Below are 17,216 nucleotides of genomic sequence, written 5' to 3'. Positions count from 1 at the left end.
TATTTTCTAGAACATCCCTGAAAAGAAACTAAAGTTGGTTCTGTAGCTTTAACAGTTAATTCCCAAAAGAAAACCAGGACATCATACTGAAATCACAGCAGAGGGGATGTACTATGCAACATGAGTGGAATAACGTGATCTCAATGCCAAGTTTTTAAAAGGTGCTGCTCTTAAAATGGTGGATTAATAAGGTAACTTTCGCAACTCAAAATTAGGTTAAAGGGTTTAACTGAGGAATCCACTTTTATAATGCGTGCACCGTCAGAGACACAGTGAGCTAGTCAAAACAAACAGTATGAAATTATACACCATAAAATCATCAGTTCAGTGTTAACTAATGTCTTATAAATTTCTATATCGTAATCATAGTAGATCAGTAAGTTCTGACAGGCTTCAAGAGCCACAGTCCCCTGAATTCTTGCTTAGAATTGTTCAGGATGGGAGGAGAACAACATTGTTAGAAACTGCAATCAATTTTTTTAATTAAAAAAATTTTAATAATGTGTGGCCTACGGAGAAAAGACTAAACAAACAGAGCTACCATATGATCCAGCAATCCCACTCCTGGGTATATATCTGGAAAAGATGGAAACTAATTTTAAAAGATACATGCAGGCAGCACTATTTACAATAGCCAAGACATGGAAACAACCCAGGTGCCATCAACAGACAACTGGCTTAAAAAGATGTGGTGTGCATATATATAAATACACACACACAAACACACACAATGGAATATTATTCGGCTATAAAAAAAGAATGAAATATTGGCATTTGCAGCAACATGGATGGACCCAGATAATATTATACTTAGTGAAGTCAGTCAGTCAGAGAAAAGACAAATATCATATGGTATCACTTATATGTGGAATCTAAAAAATAATATAAATAAATCTATAAACAGAAAAAGACTAAGACAAGAAAACAAACTTTACCAAAGGGGAAGGCGGGGTGGGGTAGATAAATGAGGAATATGGGAATAACAAATACTAGTATATATATAACTACTCTATGTAAAATAGATAAGCAGCAAGGGTTTCCTGTATAGCACAGGGAACTATATTCAATATCTCGTAATCACCTATAATGGAAAATAATTTGAAAAAAATATTGATATATATAAATGAATCACTTTGCTGTACACCTGAAACTAGCACAATATTGTAAATCGACTGTATTACCCAAAAAAACCAAAACAAAACAGTGTGGCTTAACTAAGCCACAAAGCCTGCAAATCATGAAAAACCAAAAGACTGAAATCCAATACATTAAAACTAACTTCACAAAAAAACACAGAATGAAAACACAAAATTAACTGAGCATATTCAGCAAGCACATATGACCAACAAAAATTAGTATCCAGAATATACAAAATATTCCTACAATTAGTAAGAAAAAGATAAATTGAAAAAAAAAAATAGAAGTCATGAAGGCATTTCATAAAATAAAAAATAAAAAGGGCTCTTAAACAGAAATATGTTCAATCATATAAAAATCAAGGAAATGCAAATTAAAACCACACAGATAACTGACTACAGACTGCAGAAATTAAGCTGCTGGTAGGGATGGAACAATGAGGAATAATCTCACCTACTGCTGGGATAGGAGAACAGTTTAAGCATTCTCTCCAATGAACTTGCAGGTACACCTGGCCCTACCACCTAGGAGATTCATTTGTGACACTGCAGAAACTCAACACACGTACCCAGAAACATGTACAATGATGATTACAGCAGCACTATTCATAGTATCCCAAATTTGGAAATAACCCAAATCTTACCTACAGACTAAATATAACACAATATGAGGGAAATAAAGCTAAATAAACTATATAGCTATATGCATCAACACTGATGAATTTAAAAAATGACAATGAATTAAAGAAGTCAATACATTTATATTATTAACTTTACAAAAACATGCAAAACACCATATTTTTAAAAATATAGATGGTTGTAACCCCAAAGAAAAGCACAGTGTGCACTGTGGTTTCCTCTGCAGTAGAAAGGGGAGGCAAGACCTGAGGAGGAATAATGGGAGCGCCTAAGTTGGTAGCAATAAGCTCTTAACCTACCTGGTGGCTACACAAGCATTCTACTTTCATTCACTAAACAGTACATTACATATTATATACTCTTTTGTACATGCATCATATTTTTTAATAAAATTTTTAAGTTTAGAAAGAGTGGGTGACTTTCAACTTAACTGAAATGTGTGTTAATGCACATTAAGGCCCTCTGAAAATAAGTGCCATGTAAATGAAAGGTGGGAGGGTGGAAAATGAGATTGTTTTTTTTGAAGATTTAAGCATGCATTTTATTTTTAGTAGATCTTTCTTTATTGGAGTATAATTGCTTCACAATACTGTTAGTTTCTGTTGCACAACAAAGCGAATCAGCCATATGCACACACATCCCCATATCCCCTCTTGAGCCTCCCTCCCATCCTCCCTATCCCACCCCTCTAGGTCATCACAAAGCACTGAGCTGATCTCCCTGTGCTGTGCACCAGCTTCCCACTAGCCATCCATTTTACATTTGGTAGTGTATATATGTCAGTGCTACCCTCTCACTTTGTCCCAGCTTCCCCTTCCCACTCCCCATGTCAAGTCCATTCTCTATGTCTACCTCTTTATTCCTGTCCTGCCCCTAGGTTCATCAGAACCTTTTTTTTAGATTCCATATATATGTGTTAGCATACGGTATTTTTCTCTTTCTGACTGACTTCACTCTGTATAGACTAGGTCCATCCACCTCACTACAAATAACTCAATTTGGTTTCTTTTTATGGCTGAGTAATATTCCATTGTATATATGTGCCACATCTTCTTTATCCATTCATCTGTTGGTGGACATTTAGGTTGTTTCCATGTCCTGGCTATTGTAAATAGTGCTGCATGAACACTGTGGTACATGTCTCTTTTTCAATTATGGTTTTTTCAGGGTATATGCCCAGTAGTGGGATTGCTGGGTCATACGGTAGTTCTACTTCTAGTTTTTTTTAAGGAACCTCCATACTGTTTTCCATAGTGGCTGTATCAATTTACATTCCCACCAACAGTGCAGGAGGGTTCCCTTTTCACCACACCCTTTCCAGCATTTATTGTTTCTAGATTTATTGATAACGGCCATTCCGACGACCGGCATGAGGTAATATCTCATTGTAGTTCTGATTTGCATTTCACTAGTAACAAGTGATGTTTAGCATCTTTTCATGTGCCTCTTGGCCATCTGTGTGTCTTCCTTGGTGAAATGTCTATTTAGGTCTTCTGCCCATTTTTTAACTGGATTGTTTTTTTGATATTGAGCTCCATGAGCTGTTTGTATATTTTGGAGATTAATCCTTTGTCTATTGTTTCATTTGCAAACATTTTCTCCCATTCTGAGGCTTGTGTTTTTGTCTTGTTTATGGTTTCTTTTGCTGTGCAAAAGCTTTTAAGTCCCATTTGTTTATTTTTGTTTTTATTTCCATTACTCTAGGAGGTGGGTCAAAAAAGATCTTGCTGTGGTTTATGTCAAAGAGTGTTTTTCCTATGTTTTCCTCTAAGAGTTTTATAGTGTCTGGTCTTATATTTAAGTCTTTTAATCCATTTGGAATTTATTTTTGTGTATGGTGTTAGGGAGTGTTCTAATTTCATTCTTTTACATGTAGCTGTCCAGTTTTCCCAGCACCACTTATTGAAGAGGCAGTCTTTTCTCCATTGTATGTTCTTGCCTCCTTTGTTGTAAATTAGGTGCCCATACATGTGTGGGTTTATCTCTGGGCTTTCTATCCTGTACCATTGATCTATATTTCTGTTTTTGTGCCAGTACCATACTGTCTTGATTACTGTAGCTTTGTGGTATAGTTTGAAGTCAGAGAGCCTGATTCCTCCAACTCCGTTTTTCTTTCACAAGATTGCTTTGGCTATTTGGGGGGTCTTTTGTGTTTCCATACGAATTGGAAAATTTTTTGTTCTAATTCTGTGAAGAACGCCATTGGTAGTTTGATAGGGATTGCATTGAATCTGTAGATTGCTTTGGGTAGTATAGTCATTTTCACAATATTGATTCTTCCAATCCAAGAACATGGTATATTTCTCCATCTGTTTATGTCATCTTTGATTTCTTTCATCAGCATTTTATAGTTTTCTGAGTACAAGTCTTTTGCCTCCTTAGGCAGGTTTATGCCTAGGTATTTTATTCTTTTTGTTGCAATGGTAAATGGGAGTGTTTCCTTAATTTCTCCTTCTGATTTTTCGTTGTTGGTGTATAGGAATGCCAGATTTCTGTGCATTAATTTTGTATCCTGCAACCTTACCAAATTCATTGATTAGTTCTGGTAGTTTTCTGGTGGCATCTTTAGGATTGTCTATGTATGGTATCATGTCATCTGCAAACAGTGACAGTTCTTCTTCTTTTCCAATTTGTATTCCTTTTATTTCTTTTTCTTCTCTGATTGCTGTGGCTAGGGACTTCCAAACCTATGTTGAATAAGAGTGGTGAGAGTGGACATCCTTGTCTTGTTCCTGATCTTAGTGGACATGCTTCCAGTTTTTCACCACTGAATATGATGCTTGCTGTGGGTTTGTCATATATGGCCTTTATTATGTTTAGGTTCCCTCTTTGCCCATTTTCTGGAGAGTTTTTATCATAAATAGGTATTGAATTTTGTCAAAAGCTTTTTCTGCATCTGTTGAGATGATCATATGGTTTTTATTCCTTAATTTGTTAATATAGGTGTATCACATTGATTGATTTGCATATATTGAAGAATTCCTTGCATCCCTGGGATAAATAAGCTAGCCTCACCAATTTTCATTTCCCAGCATTGCCTTTGGTTGTTTAGCCACCTGTCAGAACTACCGTTAGGGAAGAGCAGGACCTGCCTTACACTGTCAACACTTAGCTGAACCATTTAAAAAGAAATAGTTTTTATAAGACCAACTCAAATACAGACAGTTTATCTTCAAACTTTTCAACAGCTAATAATTATATGACAAGTGTATTTCTGCTTGTAAGAGCAATGATAATAATAGCTAATATTTATAGTAGTTAGTTTCCTAATAAAGTGCTTTATACAAATTAAATCCTCAAACAATCTATGAGCTATATTATTACACCATTTTATGCCTGAGGAAATGAAGCACAGAAAGGTTAAGTAACCTTGTAAGCAGCAAATCAGGATTCAAATCACAGTCTGGCTCCAAAATCTATGCTTCTAACCACTATGTGCTATGTTACTAGCACACAGAGAAAACCAATCTCCAAACGCTTCTCTCAATACATTAATCTTTGAAGATTATTCTGATATTCAGTAATTACATCAACTTAAAAGTGCATCTTTAATGCCTTATTTACCTTTTGTACACATTCTGAAATGATTACTGTAATACTAATTTTATATAGGTGGTGCTTCTGGGTACAGAAGTGCTAACTTTTTTTCCCTCACGTTAATAATAATGAGGGCATTACCAAAGAACGTGTCAGTACACACAGATCTTACCTACACTACAGAATGTACAGTCCTTAAAGGTGATCCCAGAATTACGACATCAGATCTGCACTGATTGGGAGATAAATTTCATCTACTTTCCTGAGTATGTCTCCACTGATAGGAACAACCAGCGCTATCCGGTAAACTAGGTGGTAAAGAAGAACCAAACTATTACAATAGAGGGAAATATCCATATACTTGTCCAAATCGACCTTTCATACAGTATGTAAGAACTTTTTGTATAAACCAAACTCTCATTTTGCTATCACCATCTCTGAGTTCACTGCATAGTCCTATGACTTCACGTAATCTCTACAGACCCACTTATTCTGGATTCCTTTTTTAAAACTGAAGTCTTTGACAACCTGTTAAATTGTTCCTAACATCTAAAAACAAAAAACTGTAGCATTAAATCTTTCTTAAGAAAAGGTATACCATCAGTCTGAAACTTCTGCACCTTAAGCTGGAAGAAGAACTAAAATTATTAAAATTGGTTAAAGTCTACCTTTTACGTTTGGCCAATCCATCATAAAAGAGTAACGTGACAATGTATGTGATGGTATTGTCTCATCTTTCCCACAACCTTACAAACTTTTCTCCTCAGAAGAGAAGGAGCAGCAATCAGACTTTTTGAGCAAGAACATTTTCTCCAGCATAGTATTTAAAAGGCTCTCCTTTATTATGATTGTTTCAGTTCAAGTCATGACTGCAAATGGCACTACAGCATTGCAAACTAATGATCCCTTCCCAGGATTAAGATTTAAAATTAAACATTCATGTGGGTTCTTTTATTTGAAAATAGCAAGCAACAGAAAGATTAAGAATATAAAAAGGAAAGAAAATAAGTCCACCTGGGATACAAAGAGGAGCCAGTACCAGTTTTATACTTGAAATTTTGCCTATGTGCAAGCAAGTATTTTTTTAAAGAGATTCCACACACTATTAGATCAAAGGGAACTCCAAAAAGATCAATATTAAGAACTACTGGTTTAAGACATTCAATTTTGAACATAAACATCCAGAGGAAGTAAATTTTTGAAATTGTATTTATTAATTCTATTATATCAATGCATATTGTATTCTCTTAGAACTGGGGAAGAGGAAAGCCCCACTTAACGGAGATAACAAACTTGCCATCTTTTATAAAATTTAATTAGAACTGACAATATTATGGTTAGTCCTTAATTCCTGAGAATTTGAACATTAAGTTTTCTGTGAGTTTACAACAAATGCTCACACTGATTTTTAAACTGCAGTTATGTCTGAAAAAAATGAGAATATTAACATTAATACATTAAGCAAGGAAAACCGTCATCTAAATGTGTACATCAACTTAGGTGTAAAACACTCAAGCCCTGTTGCTCTGCACTTTTTAACAGCATTTAAATATGCTTAATCTTTTCAGAGATTTTATTTCAAATAAGTAAACTTATTATACCTCATCCAGACTGCAGTGACATTATTTTGAACTAAAGGCAAAATAATAATCTGTCACATTTTTCTCAATTGTAGGTATCCATGGAGTCAGCATGTGAACTCTATGTAGTACTGATAAAATAACTGACATGTGTGGGGATAATGACAGAGACATCTGATTCTCTTCTATTTAGAATTTCTATCTCTATTAAAGGAGATGATTTTAGGGAAGTCAGAGAAGAAGAACAGAAGAAACAATACTGTTGCTATGAAATGGTGACCAATTTGATACAATCAAATGCAATATCATTAATATAAACATTTACAATAATGAAAATATAAATTATTAATTATGCAGCATGCTTTAGGGCCATTTCTACAGTTAGTACAAATTACAAATATTAAATGCCTTTAATCCATCCATTGTACATAACTCTGTAAGTCATGTTTACATAATAAACAAAAAACACTTCCTACCTATTCTGTTTCTTCTGAACTTTAACAGTGAAAGTGTTATCTTGAGCTGGGAAAGTTACCCTGACCGTGATCAATGAATACACACAGGGCATTGTACACCCGTTCCAAAAGCTGGAAATCAAACAACAATGTTAGAATTACTTGCAGGATTTACCCAAAGAAATGCTTAATAGGCAAGTGCAATGGAAAAATCAAGTATTTCCTAAAATGATGTTAGTATTACACATAAAGTTTTAAACTTTTTTGTCTTCACTGTAAAGGTATCATTGTATTATATTAAAAGACTATAGGCCATGATTAACCATTTAACTGATATAATCTTTACAAAAATAAAGCTAATAGCTTGCCAGGAATTAAATTTACTCAAAATCTTTACCTTTTAAATCAGTAAGTGATTTAGTTTATTAGAACTTTATTCTCACAGTGGTAATTTTTTAAAAGCCTGCACAGTGCTTAATCTGATTTCTTAGATTATACTTGGTTTAAAGAAAAAGTCTGCCCAAACCATCATCAAGACTTCAGTTCAACCTAATGTAGAAGAAACCTGAGTTTGGATGTAGAAATAAGAATTCATTCAATTTTCTCTGCTATCATACATAATGCCTTCAGCCAAAAGTAAAGCTTCAAGCAGGACTCTATGGCTTTATCTGTATCTTCTTCCCCTTGAGTATTAAGTAAATCTTAAATTTAAAGCAGTTTTTGGAGGTTAAATGTTCTCAAAGCAATGTAAACTAGTTATAAAATATCTCACCACAGACAGCAGCAGCTCTTGTGAGCCACATGAAATTAACAATGAATCAGTTCACACTGTACAAAAAGGGTACGTAACACTTGTGCCTCACCTCTAGTATCAAAACCATCTTCATATATCCCTTTTATAAGAATATTGAAATGTATGCTTCATGAATTTCAGGCTCAATTCCTTTTGTTTAAACATTACTGGCTGTACATAGTATATGCACTGAATTTCCAATGACTGAGACAAATATGGATCAAAGACCTATACAAATACAAATTATAAACATTCATGTAGATTACAAGAGGTCTGAGGTGGCAGTTTAGGAATTTAAGTTAACCCTTCTAAAACTTCATATCAAATAACTGTTCCCAGGCACATCTAGCCAAAGTCCAGACAAAAATCTGATTTTAAAATCTCATTCTCAACCTTTGAAAAGTAGAGCCTTCGGAAGAAGAATGGACTTAACTTTAGAGCACTGCCTTAGAGAGTTGCAGCATCTAAATATTTCCCAGAGATGTGACCCAGGAAACACTTGGTTATTAGCTTATTAACATCCATTTCATATACAATTCTGATGATTTCATAGGGGCAACGCATACCATCAGTATCATTTGACAACAGGATCTGCAGACACAGTGCTGTCGGACAGGTCTCCGTTGCTTGTTTTAGTCTCTTCTGGAAGCATGAGTGAAAATAATGGACATATTTATGTTCATTTTAAAAAATGAAGTAACTAAAATTAAGGACCAAAAAAAAATAAATTAAGGACTATATTGCTAAATTTCAAATTAAGAAAATGCTGCATCCACCAAATGTTTCTCTAACATCACAAATTATATGTAGTTTATTTACCTTAATTTTTTAGAAATCTAGGCTAAATATTGCAAATGTAATCGTTTTGACTGGTTTGTAATAGTAGTGTAGAATTGTGAGAGAGCAAAACTGCATCTGAGGTTTCACACTGCACATTCCCCCAGCTGGGCCAAGAAATTGTAGTGCTATTATTGATAGAAACATGGTTACAAGTTCATGTATAAAATTGTCCAGAATGAATAACTTTCCAATTGTATTTATAATTTATTTTTAAATGCAGTTTTTTTATTATGACAGTGATAAAATGAATTTCTGCCTTTTGTGCAAAATGTCATATATATATATATTTCATTAACAGAGAAAAACTATTTAATGTTTTCAGCAACTTTGACAACATCTCTGAGCAAACTTTAGCTAAAATAGAGTCCTAAAACAGAACCACCACCCAGCATCAGGCATGTGGGTGACATACATTACCCAAAACCCTAGAGAGCTCCTTAAGAACAGCAGTCCAAAGCAGGAGCTCCACTGAGACTGAAATGTTTGTTTTGTCTTAATGCTTTAGGCCTTAAAGTAAATGGCAATCCACCTGCAGAATATTCCTAGTTACCTAGGCTGGAGACAAGGTTCTGGCATCATGAAAGGCCTGAGAAGAACGTAAGCAATAACTCAATGTCTTCACAATTTAGATTATACTGACTCAAATTCTTCCAGATGGCTTCGCTAAATATTATTTTTAAATGAACCCAAACATAACATATATATTTTTTTATTTAATAAATATTTAGTATCTTCCAGGTAACAGCCAGCAATCATTCTTCAAGAACATGATTATTATTCAGTCTAGATTCCAAAAATGCCTGCATATGCTAATAGTACTGATGGAACATTATCAACAGGGAATAGGGTAACTGATATAAGTGGTCTACCCAAATGAATCACCTCTATTCAGTGTGAAAAACATATTTATTTTAAAATTTAACTGGCAAAATAAGATTAACAAAAACATCACGTTTTATGAAGTATCTTTTATTCTTGATCTGTGAAATACAAGTAAGAAAAAGGAAAAAGAGCAAACATGAAACCTGTCATGTTGCTGTACCTAGTTTTAAGCTTCCAAAGAGGAAACCTAAGTTACATAATTTCCATAACAGAAAAAAGGAAATATCCATTCTTCAGGGGAGACAATTGTTGCTAAATTTCAAATTTGAGAGAAATGTACCACGAGGGTCCCTTAAGTATGAAATGCTGAACAATTTACACCCACAAAGAATATAATGGACAGAATCCTCTCCTTAATGACTATCAGCTATTACGGCTCTACTGCTCTCTAATTCTCCAAGGCCTGGCTGTGGAGGAGCACCGGAGGCTATTACTGTGACGCTAAAATGGCCTTGACTATTTTATGTCTCCTTCATCACCTGCCCCATACATTCAGTCAGTGTCCAGTCATCAGCAGCTCTGACTTAAGCCAACATTTAGTCTCCTCCTCTAATTTGTTCCTTCTTATCTGATACAGTTGAAGGATGAAAGAAAAAACCCTAAACTTGGTAAATTTTTTTTAAATTAAGAGAAGATGAACTGAATAAAGAGTTATCTCAGAATGAAAATGCATAAACTATGTTAAATTTCTTTTCAGTTTCACAAATGATCCCCTTAGGCTTTACTTCTTTAAAAAGACATTTCTAGGTCTATATTATTTTTCAAAAAGAAAAGTCTGACTAGATAAATTGGGGTATTCGTGTCTACTATTAAAGACAGATTTATTGGTCTTTCCAAATTTAAGCCACTCACTGACCTTCTTTCTCTTTCTTTTCTTGGTTTTCTTCAGCTGCAGTCTTGTCAGCTCTGAAGAAAATTCTTGCACTGCTCAGTGAGAAACAGAGCAATTCAAATTCCTAAGTAAATTAAAAAAATTAGAAATAAAAGCTGAAAATACTTACTTCAGTAAAACATCAAAATTATATTTAATATCTCATTATTTCTAAAAAGCTCTAGTGAGTGCAAATCGCAAATACAGAAACTGAACTGTGTAATCCACCCATTTTTTAAGATATGAGTCAAATGGCTTCCAAATACCATTCATTTAAAAATATACTCTTATGACCACTATTCATCTCACTTGTTAAAATGGGAGTTTCAATATGATTTATGTTTCTTCAGTGATCAAGAAGTAATGGGTATTAAAAAGTCAAAGCAGATCTGACTGTTACTCTCTACCTGTAGATAAACATCCAGTCGCTTCTGAGTGAGATTCATGGTTTGTAGTAGTTTTTCATCCTGACTAGTTGACTGCACATTCTGTTGCTTAGCAACTGCTCTTATCTCCTTCAGGTACTTCTCTCTAACAGACTGGAACCAGTGAAGTGAGTCAAATTCCTGGTACTGATCCAAAAGCTTCAGAATATAAGCCACACCTAGAGTCACCAGCAAAACCAAAACGAAATTACAACGTGTAGACAAGTTATATTCTACTCCACCAGTAATTCCTAAAATTAAGCTAACCATTTTGAATTAACCCTCTTTCAAATTACATTTTACAGCACAAATGAATAAGTTTAGCAACATGGCTTAATTCCTCCTTAAAAACATATAAAGAACTAAAAAAAAAGGCCAATCAAGAAGAAATAACATGGCTATGAAAATCACCAGGAGATAACATATGGCTGTAAGGGTGGGGAAAAACTTCCACTGCTAAATAGACAACTAGGAAGCTACAGGGAAACTAAATACAAGATGCTCAAACTGTAAATAAAACCACAACAAAAACAAAGCCTAAATAATTAGGTCCAACCACTCTTAAGTGATTAGCAATACCAAAGGAGCATGAACAACAGTATAAATAATGGTCAATCAGATGACCCAGCCAAAACATAAACAGTAAATAAACACTGCTCATGAAAAACAAATCTACAAAGAGCACATAGCTCTATTCTCAAGCAAACATTTTGAAAAATCCATTGTAAGGTAAACATAAAATTCATGAGAAAACAATTCCACTAAGCTTACCCATGGCAAAGCCATCATCAGTAAAGGCAGCTCCAATTTTATTTTTTTTATTCAATTTCTCCTTGCAACTAATGGAATGCTCTACAAAGTTGAGGGTCTAAAAAGATATAACAGAGAAACAATTGTGCTAAAAAATCTTCAGTTCCTAAAACAGACATTTCAAAAATTATAAACAGGATCTCTTCTAAGCTCCTGTCCTTTTGATTTGAAACATTTCCCTCATATAAATAGCCTCTTGGTGAGGTCATAATCTGTATAAGTATCTCTTAATGGCTCTTCTTTCCAAGTCCTTTAAATATGAGCACTCCCTCAATCACCACTTAACCCAAGCACAGTGCTTTTGTGTATGGTTCATTCTAAAATATTATGCACATTTAACAAATGAAGGCACTGAGATTTGAGAGGTTTTAGTAACTTGCCTAAAGTCATACTCTAAATCAAAGTTGTAGTCAGAAAAGTAGGCCTGCTTTACTTAAAAGCTCAAGCGCTCTTAAGCATGGCAGTCCTTACTTCTGCCCACCCAATTCATTCTACAATAGTATTTCTTACCATATTCTCGGTTTAAAAGGCTTAGTAGTCATTTGGATAAACAAATTCCCCCCAAAAAAGCACTTCCCTAAAAGTTTAGCTCCTCTGAAATACCTTATCTAATCATAGCATTTATTCAACAAATATTTACTGAAACTTAATAATAATAATACCAGGCATTATTAAATAATTACAATAAAAAAATGAATACCATCAAAGAGTTCACACTCTATAGAGCAGCACTCCTGGCAATGACAGAAATGCTGTGTATCTACATTGTCCGATACAGTAAGCCACTAGCCACATATGGCCACTGTGCACTTGAAATGTGTATGGTAAAACTTAGGAACGGAACTGAATTTCCTTATAAAATTTTAACTAATTTACATTTAAGTAGCCACTAGGGGCTACAAGAGGATAGCACAGCACTGGGATAGAGAGAGACCTGATTAAAAATAATTATGGTACAGTGTGATAAGTACTATAATAGCTTACATTGGAAACAAGATTATCAAGTTCCACTTTTTTTGCCTGTAAAACTTACTTGGCAGTTAATCACATTTTATAAAATCTTCGTCAACTGTTACTTAAATCTTCTTTAGATATCTCATTTATGTTTGTCTTCTTTCTGGAATTAGATTATAAACTCAAGGACACAAGAATAGCGTCCTATACTTCTCTTCTTTGTAGTGTTTGTAATCCCTCTTGTTTTCTCCATCACTAACTGAATTCTGACAGCAGCTCTGCAAAACTAGACTCTTCCTCAGTCCCACAAATGGTTTGCCATTGCTGTTTACCATGAATTCAAATTAAAGAAATATGGTGAGAACTCACCGTGAGTTAACTACACTATTATCAAAGTATAACTAAGATAGACTCGCCTCCAATCTGACACTTCATATTCATATCTGAAGATGAAAAGATAATGCCTATCAGATAACTGTGGACATTTTTGCTACATAACAATTATTATAATAGAGCATTAACAATTAACATATAAAAAAAAGACAGTAGAAAGGAAAATGCGTGAAGAAAAAAGCTGTCCATAGGCCATCAGCTACTTTCAATGGATAATAATGGTTCTAATATGTTAGAACATATGTGTTAATTCAGGCAGCAACATGAAAAGTATTACTTGATCAAAGTTAGATGTAATCAAAAGCTATGTGTGCTCAGTGATATTTAGATTTTAGAGCTATCCATTTACAAATTTTTTATGAAAGAGCTGTGTTATAGAAACCTTTATAGAAAAATAACTCTTATTGCTAATATATACCTCTCTAATCTCTCAACTCCACATTTTCCCCACTGCGATTTTGGTTAACTTGAGCTATTTTTAAGATGCCAACTACAGAATTAGAGCAAAACATACCATATACTACAACGAGAAAGCACTAAAATTTTAGCTTAGATGTTCATACTTACTACCAAAAAGACAGAAGTTGTCCTCAAATAGTATGCTTTTAAGAAATACTTCATATTGTAACGGTCTATATTAATCACTTAAAATGATTATATGGTATAATTCAGCCCAAAGATTATATGGTGTGTGTGTGTATGTGTGTGTGTGTGTGTGTATATATATATATATATATATATATATATATATGTGTATATATATATATATATATATATAATAGTGTATACTCAAGTAATTTTAATCACACTAGGATTTCTCTGGCTGTTATGAACAAATAAGAATCTATCTGAACTATGAATAAGTCTCATTCTGCATAGCTAATAAGTAAAAATTCTAGGCTGCATTCACTGAGACCACATTTAGTTTTATCTACAACCAGAAAGTCAACAATATAGTCTGTTTGCATTTCCTGCTGTAAAAAAAACTGGATCTATTTATTAATACTTTTTCAAAAAAATCATTTTGTATACTAAAAATACTCACCAGAGGTGGAACAATGATATAGAAATTTCGGAGATGTATATTCTTCGGCCTTCGAAACTCTGGAGCAAAAACATCCACAAGCATTTTGAAATACTCTGTGCCTTCGGCAGAATTTCGGGTGTGATCACTGAGGACTGAATCCAAATGCCTAAAATACAAAAAAATTATTTACTTGGTTCCTTTCTCAAAAGAAGATGTGGCTTTTAAAATCCACTTCTCATTAGTTTAGATGAGAGCACTCAAAAATATGAAATATAAGACATTTCTAAGTAAACTTCCTTGGGGTTCAGAATGAACTCATTTTTTTATGGACAGAGGCTAATCAATATGATTTAATTAACTTAGTCCCTAAAACAGAATATGTAGCGTCTCTTGGAACTTTACAGAGTTTTGTATTTCTTCTTCTCACAATGAGCCCTGTAGAATTCCATTTCATTGTAAATAAATTCCTTTTCATCTTAAATCTCTTCACTAACACTTCTTCTATACCTCCTTACCTCAACTGAAACCCATCTCCTTTTGAAGAACTTAGCTTCCCACTCAACCTTCAGAAATATTAGCTGCTTTTTCTCCTACATTCCTTATGTATAGCTATTACCACTTTCAAATTATTATTCCCCCACCACTAGACAGTCTTAGAAATCTCTCCTTTGAGACTCACATGATCCAACTATATCCAACTACCCCCTCCTGAAAGCAGGCATCTATAACGGTTTTAACCACTGCTCTACATTTATTTATCTTGGACTATGATACCTACTCCAGTTCTCCTCCATCATTCTAGAAGACTTAATGTCCATTTAGATAATCAATTCATTATCATAACCTCATAACTCCATGACTTCACCTGCCATGAACTTTCCTTCACTTGATGAGTAAACATTTTGGGCGAGACTACAAAATAGGTACTTGCCATTACATTGCATCAGGGGGCCCTATAATGTCAGCATGTCCTGTTACTGGTGATGCTAAGTTTGACCACTTGGTTAAGGTGGAATACATCAGTCTCTCCATTGCGAAGATGTTTTTTTCCCTTTGTGTTTAATAATCAATTTCTGAGATAATTTTTTCATAGTGAATGAATACTCTGTTCTCCAAAAATGTTTGAGAACCCAATGTTTTGACGATTTGTCTCATTTCAAGTATTACAGGGATGGTTGCAGAACTGTTTTTTTCCCTAAATTTTCTCATCCCTTCTATATTTACTAGCTGGCTAGCACTGTAAAAAGGAACTTTCCCTCTGCTTCTCCAACTTTTCTTATTATCACTATACTCACGGTTTCTTTTTTAATTCAATGTATTGTAAGCAATTTCTACCATTATTCTTTTTGATATTCAAATTGTCTCCACTTTGCCCAGGGGTGCCCCTTCATGCCTGACTCAATAAGTGTTACAATTATTAATAATATAACTTAGTTTTCTAAAGACTTTCTTAACAATTCTGCATGCCTCTCTCAAGTTTTAAATTGTTTTCCAAAATCACTATTTACTCAAGTCTGTAGATCTGCACTGTCCAATAAGATAGTCATTAGCTGTTTAAATTTAAATGAAATAAAAATTTTAATTCAGTTCCCTAGTCCCATTAGCCCTATTTCCAGTATTCAACAGCTACATGTGGTTGTGACTACTGTACTGGACACTGCTGCTCTAGATTACATGAAAGGAAGGACTAGTATTCTAGAAATGTGTTGGCAAATAGAAGTATTTAAAAAGAGTACAAAGAAATAAGTGAAATTAGTTTTATTAATGAGATATTTGGCATTCTTTTTTAAACACTAAATCCTCAAAATCAATTATGAACTTTACACTTTAGCACATTTCAATTCGGACTAGACATGTCAGGTGTTCAACAGTCACATGTATTAGAGACCATGGTCTAGAAGATCCCTTTTAGGGAAGTTGGATAGACATCAGAATACTGTAGTCTTGAAAACATTATATTTCATAAATTGAGACCATAACTTGCATAGTAAAAACACTGACATATAAGTTTATATATTACCCTCCAGCCTTGTCTTTAGCATTTAAATGAACATATACTTTTTAAATCTCCAAATTTAAATTATTCCAAAATTAGATTACCTAGCTGCTTTTAATGTTTCTTCTGCAAGACCTTCTTCTTTTACTAGTTCTTCAAAATTTACAATATCTTCAAGATCAGGTACAAATCTACATAAGAATTTGGGAAAGAATTTATTAAGTTAAATATGTGCAATTGACACAGATATGAAAGCAGTACTGGAAGACTCTAAATTTTTCAACTGTATCTTTGGAAAGAATTTTGCATTTCAGTTATATTATTAATATCACTTTAGTTCCATAATTGAATTTTAGATATATGAATAATCAAGTTATCCTTAAAAATCATGTAATCTATAGAACCATTCACAAACTGTACCAATAAAAGAAATTAACTATAACTTTAAGAGAAATAAAGCTTTTCAACGGTCTGCTGTAGTCTTAAAATTTGAGAAAAAATTTAACTAGTACAATTAATGATTTTCTTCCATATTTATCTCAAAATATATCAACAAAAAAAGAAAAAAACCCTCTCTACAATATTACTTATAAAAAACATAGATTTAATGACAAAATTTCTAAATGGCATAAACAAGGCAAAAATATGTTTGCATCCATACCTAATGGCATTGCTGCTACAATGAAGGCCACCAGATCTTATCATCCGTACATAGCCCATAGCATTACCTTAAAAACCACACACAAAAAAAATCAGATGTTTATATAAATAACTCTAAGTTCTAATAATCAGGAATACAGTTATTTATAGCAATTACAAGGTTTCCACTCCTAAGTAGCAAGAGATTTTGCTGTATTTTACACTTCAGTTTTTGCTCC

General features: G+C 33.7%; 2 protein-coding genes across 5 annotated transcripts in view; one reads left to right on the top strand and one right to left on the bottom strand.

The window, feature by feature from the left end:
* Positions 1 to 17,216, bottom strand: part of WASHC4 (WASH complex subunit 4) — a 70,949-nt gene that overhangs the window by 7,562 nt on the left and 46,171 nt on the right. Inside the window, exons 27-34 of one of the 4 annotated variants that reach the window (XM_068560711.1) lie at positions 17,000 to 17,066; positions 16,443 to 16,529; positions 14,361 to 14,508; positions 11,930 to 12,026; positions 11,141 to 11,337; positions 10,719 to 10,818; positions 8,707 to 8,782; positions 6,131 to 8,368 (exon numbers count right to left, since the gene is read on the bottom strand). In XM_068560711.1, coding sequence (XP_068416812.1) covers positions 8,715 to 8,782; positions 10,719 to 10,818; positions 11,141 to 11,337; positions 11,930 to 12,026; positions 14,361 to 14,508; positions 16,443 to 16,529; positions 17,000 to 17,066 — 764 coding nt within the window. In that variant the 3' untranslated portion in view covers positions 6,131 to 8,368; positions 8,707 to 8,714. Of the gene's footprint in view, positions 1 to 6,130; positions 8,783 to 10,718; positions 10,819 to 11,140; positions 11,338 to 11,929; positions 12,027 to 14,360; positions 14,509 to 16,442; positions 16,530 to 16,999; positions 17,067 to 17,216 lie in introns of those variants that run through there. The other 3 variants (XM_068560712.1, XM_068560713.1, XM_068560710.1) reach the window with 3 other exon arrangements.
* Positions 1 to 17,216, top strand: part of APPL2 (adaptor protein, phosphotyrosine interacting with PH domain and leucine zipper 2) — a 69,985-nt gene that overhangs the window by 50,605 nt on the left and 2,164 nt on the right. The window contains exon 22 of the transcript XR_011075974.1: positions 11 to 191. The gene's annotated coding sequence lies outside the window, so the exon portion shown is untranslated. The remainder of the gene's footprint in view (positions 1 to 10; positions 192 to 17,216) is intronic.

The sequence above is a fragment of the Eschrichtius robustus genome, chromosome 13 (genome assembly GCF_028021215.1).
Source record: "Eschrichtius robustus isolate mEscRob2 chromosome 13, mEscRob2.pri, whole genome shotgun sequence".
In the NCBI taxonomy this organism is placed as follows: domain Eukaryota; kingdom Metazoa; phylum Chordata; class Mammalia; order Artiodactyla; family Eschrichtiidae; genus Eschrichtius; species Eschrichtius robustus.
The sequence above is the reverse complement of the archived record's forward strand: the minus strand, read 5'-3'. Positions and strand labels throughout refer to the sequence as shown.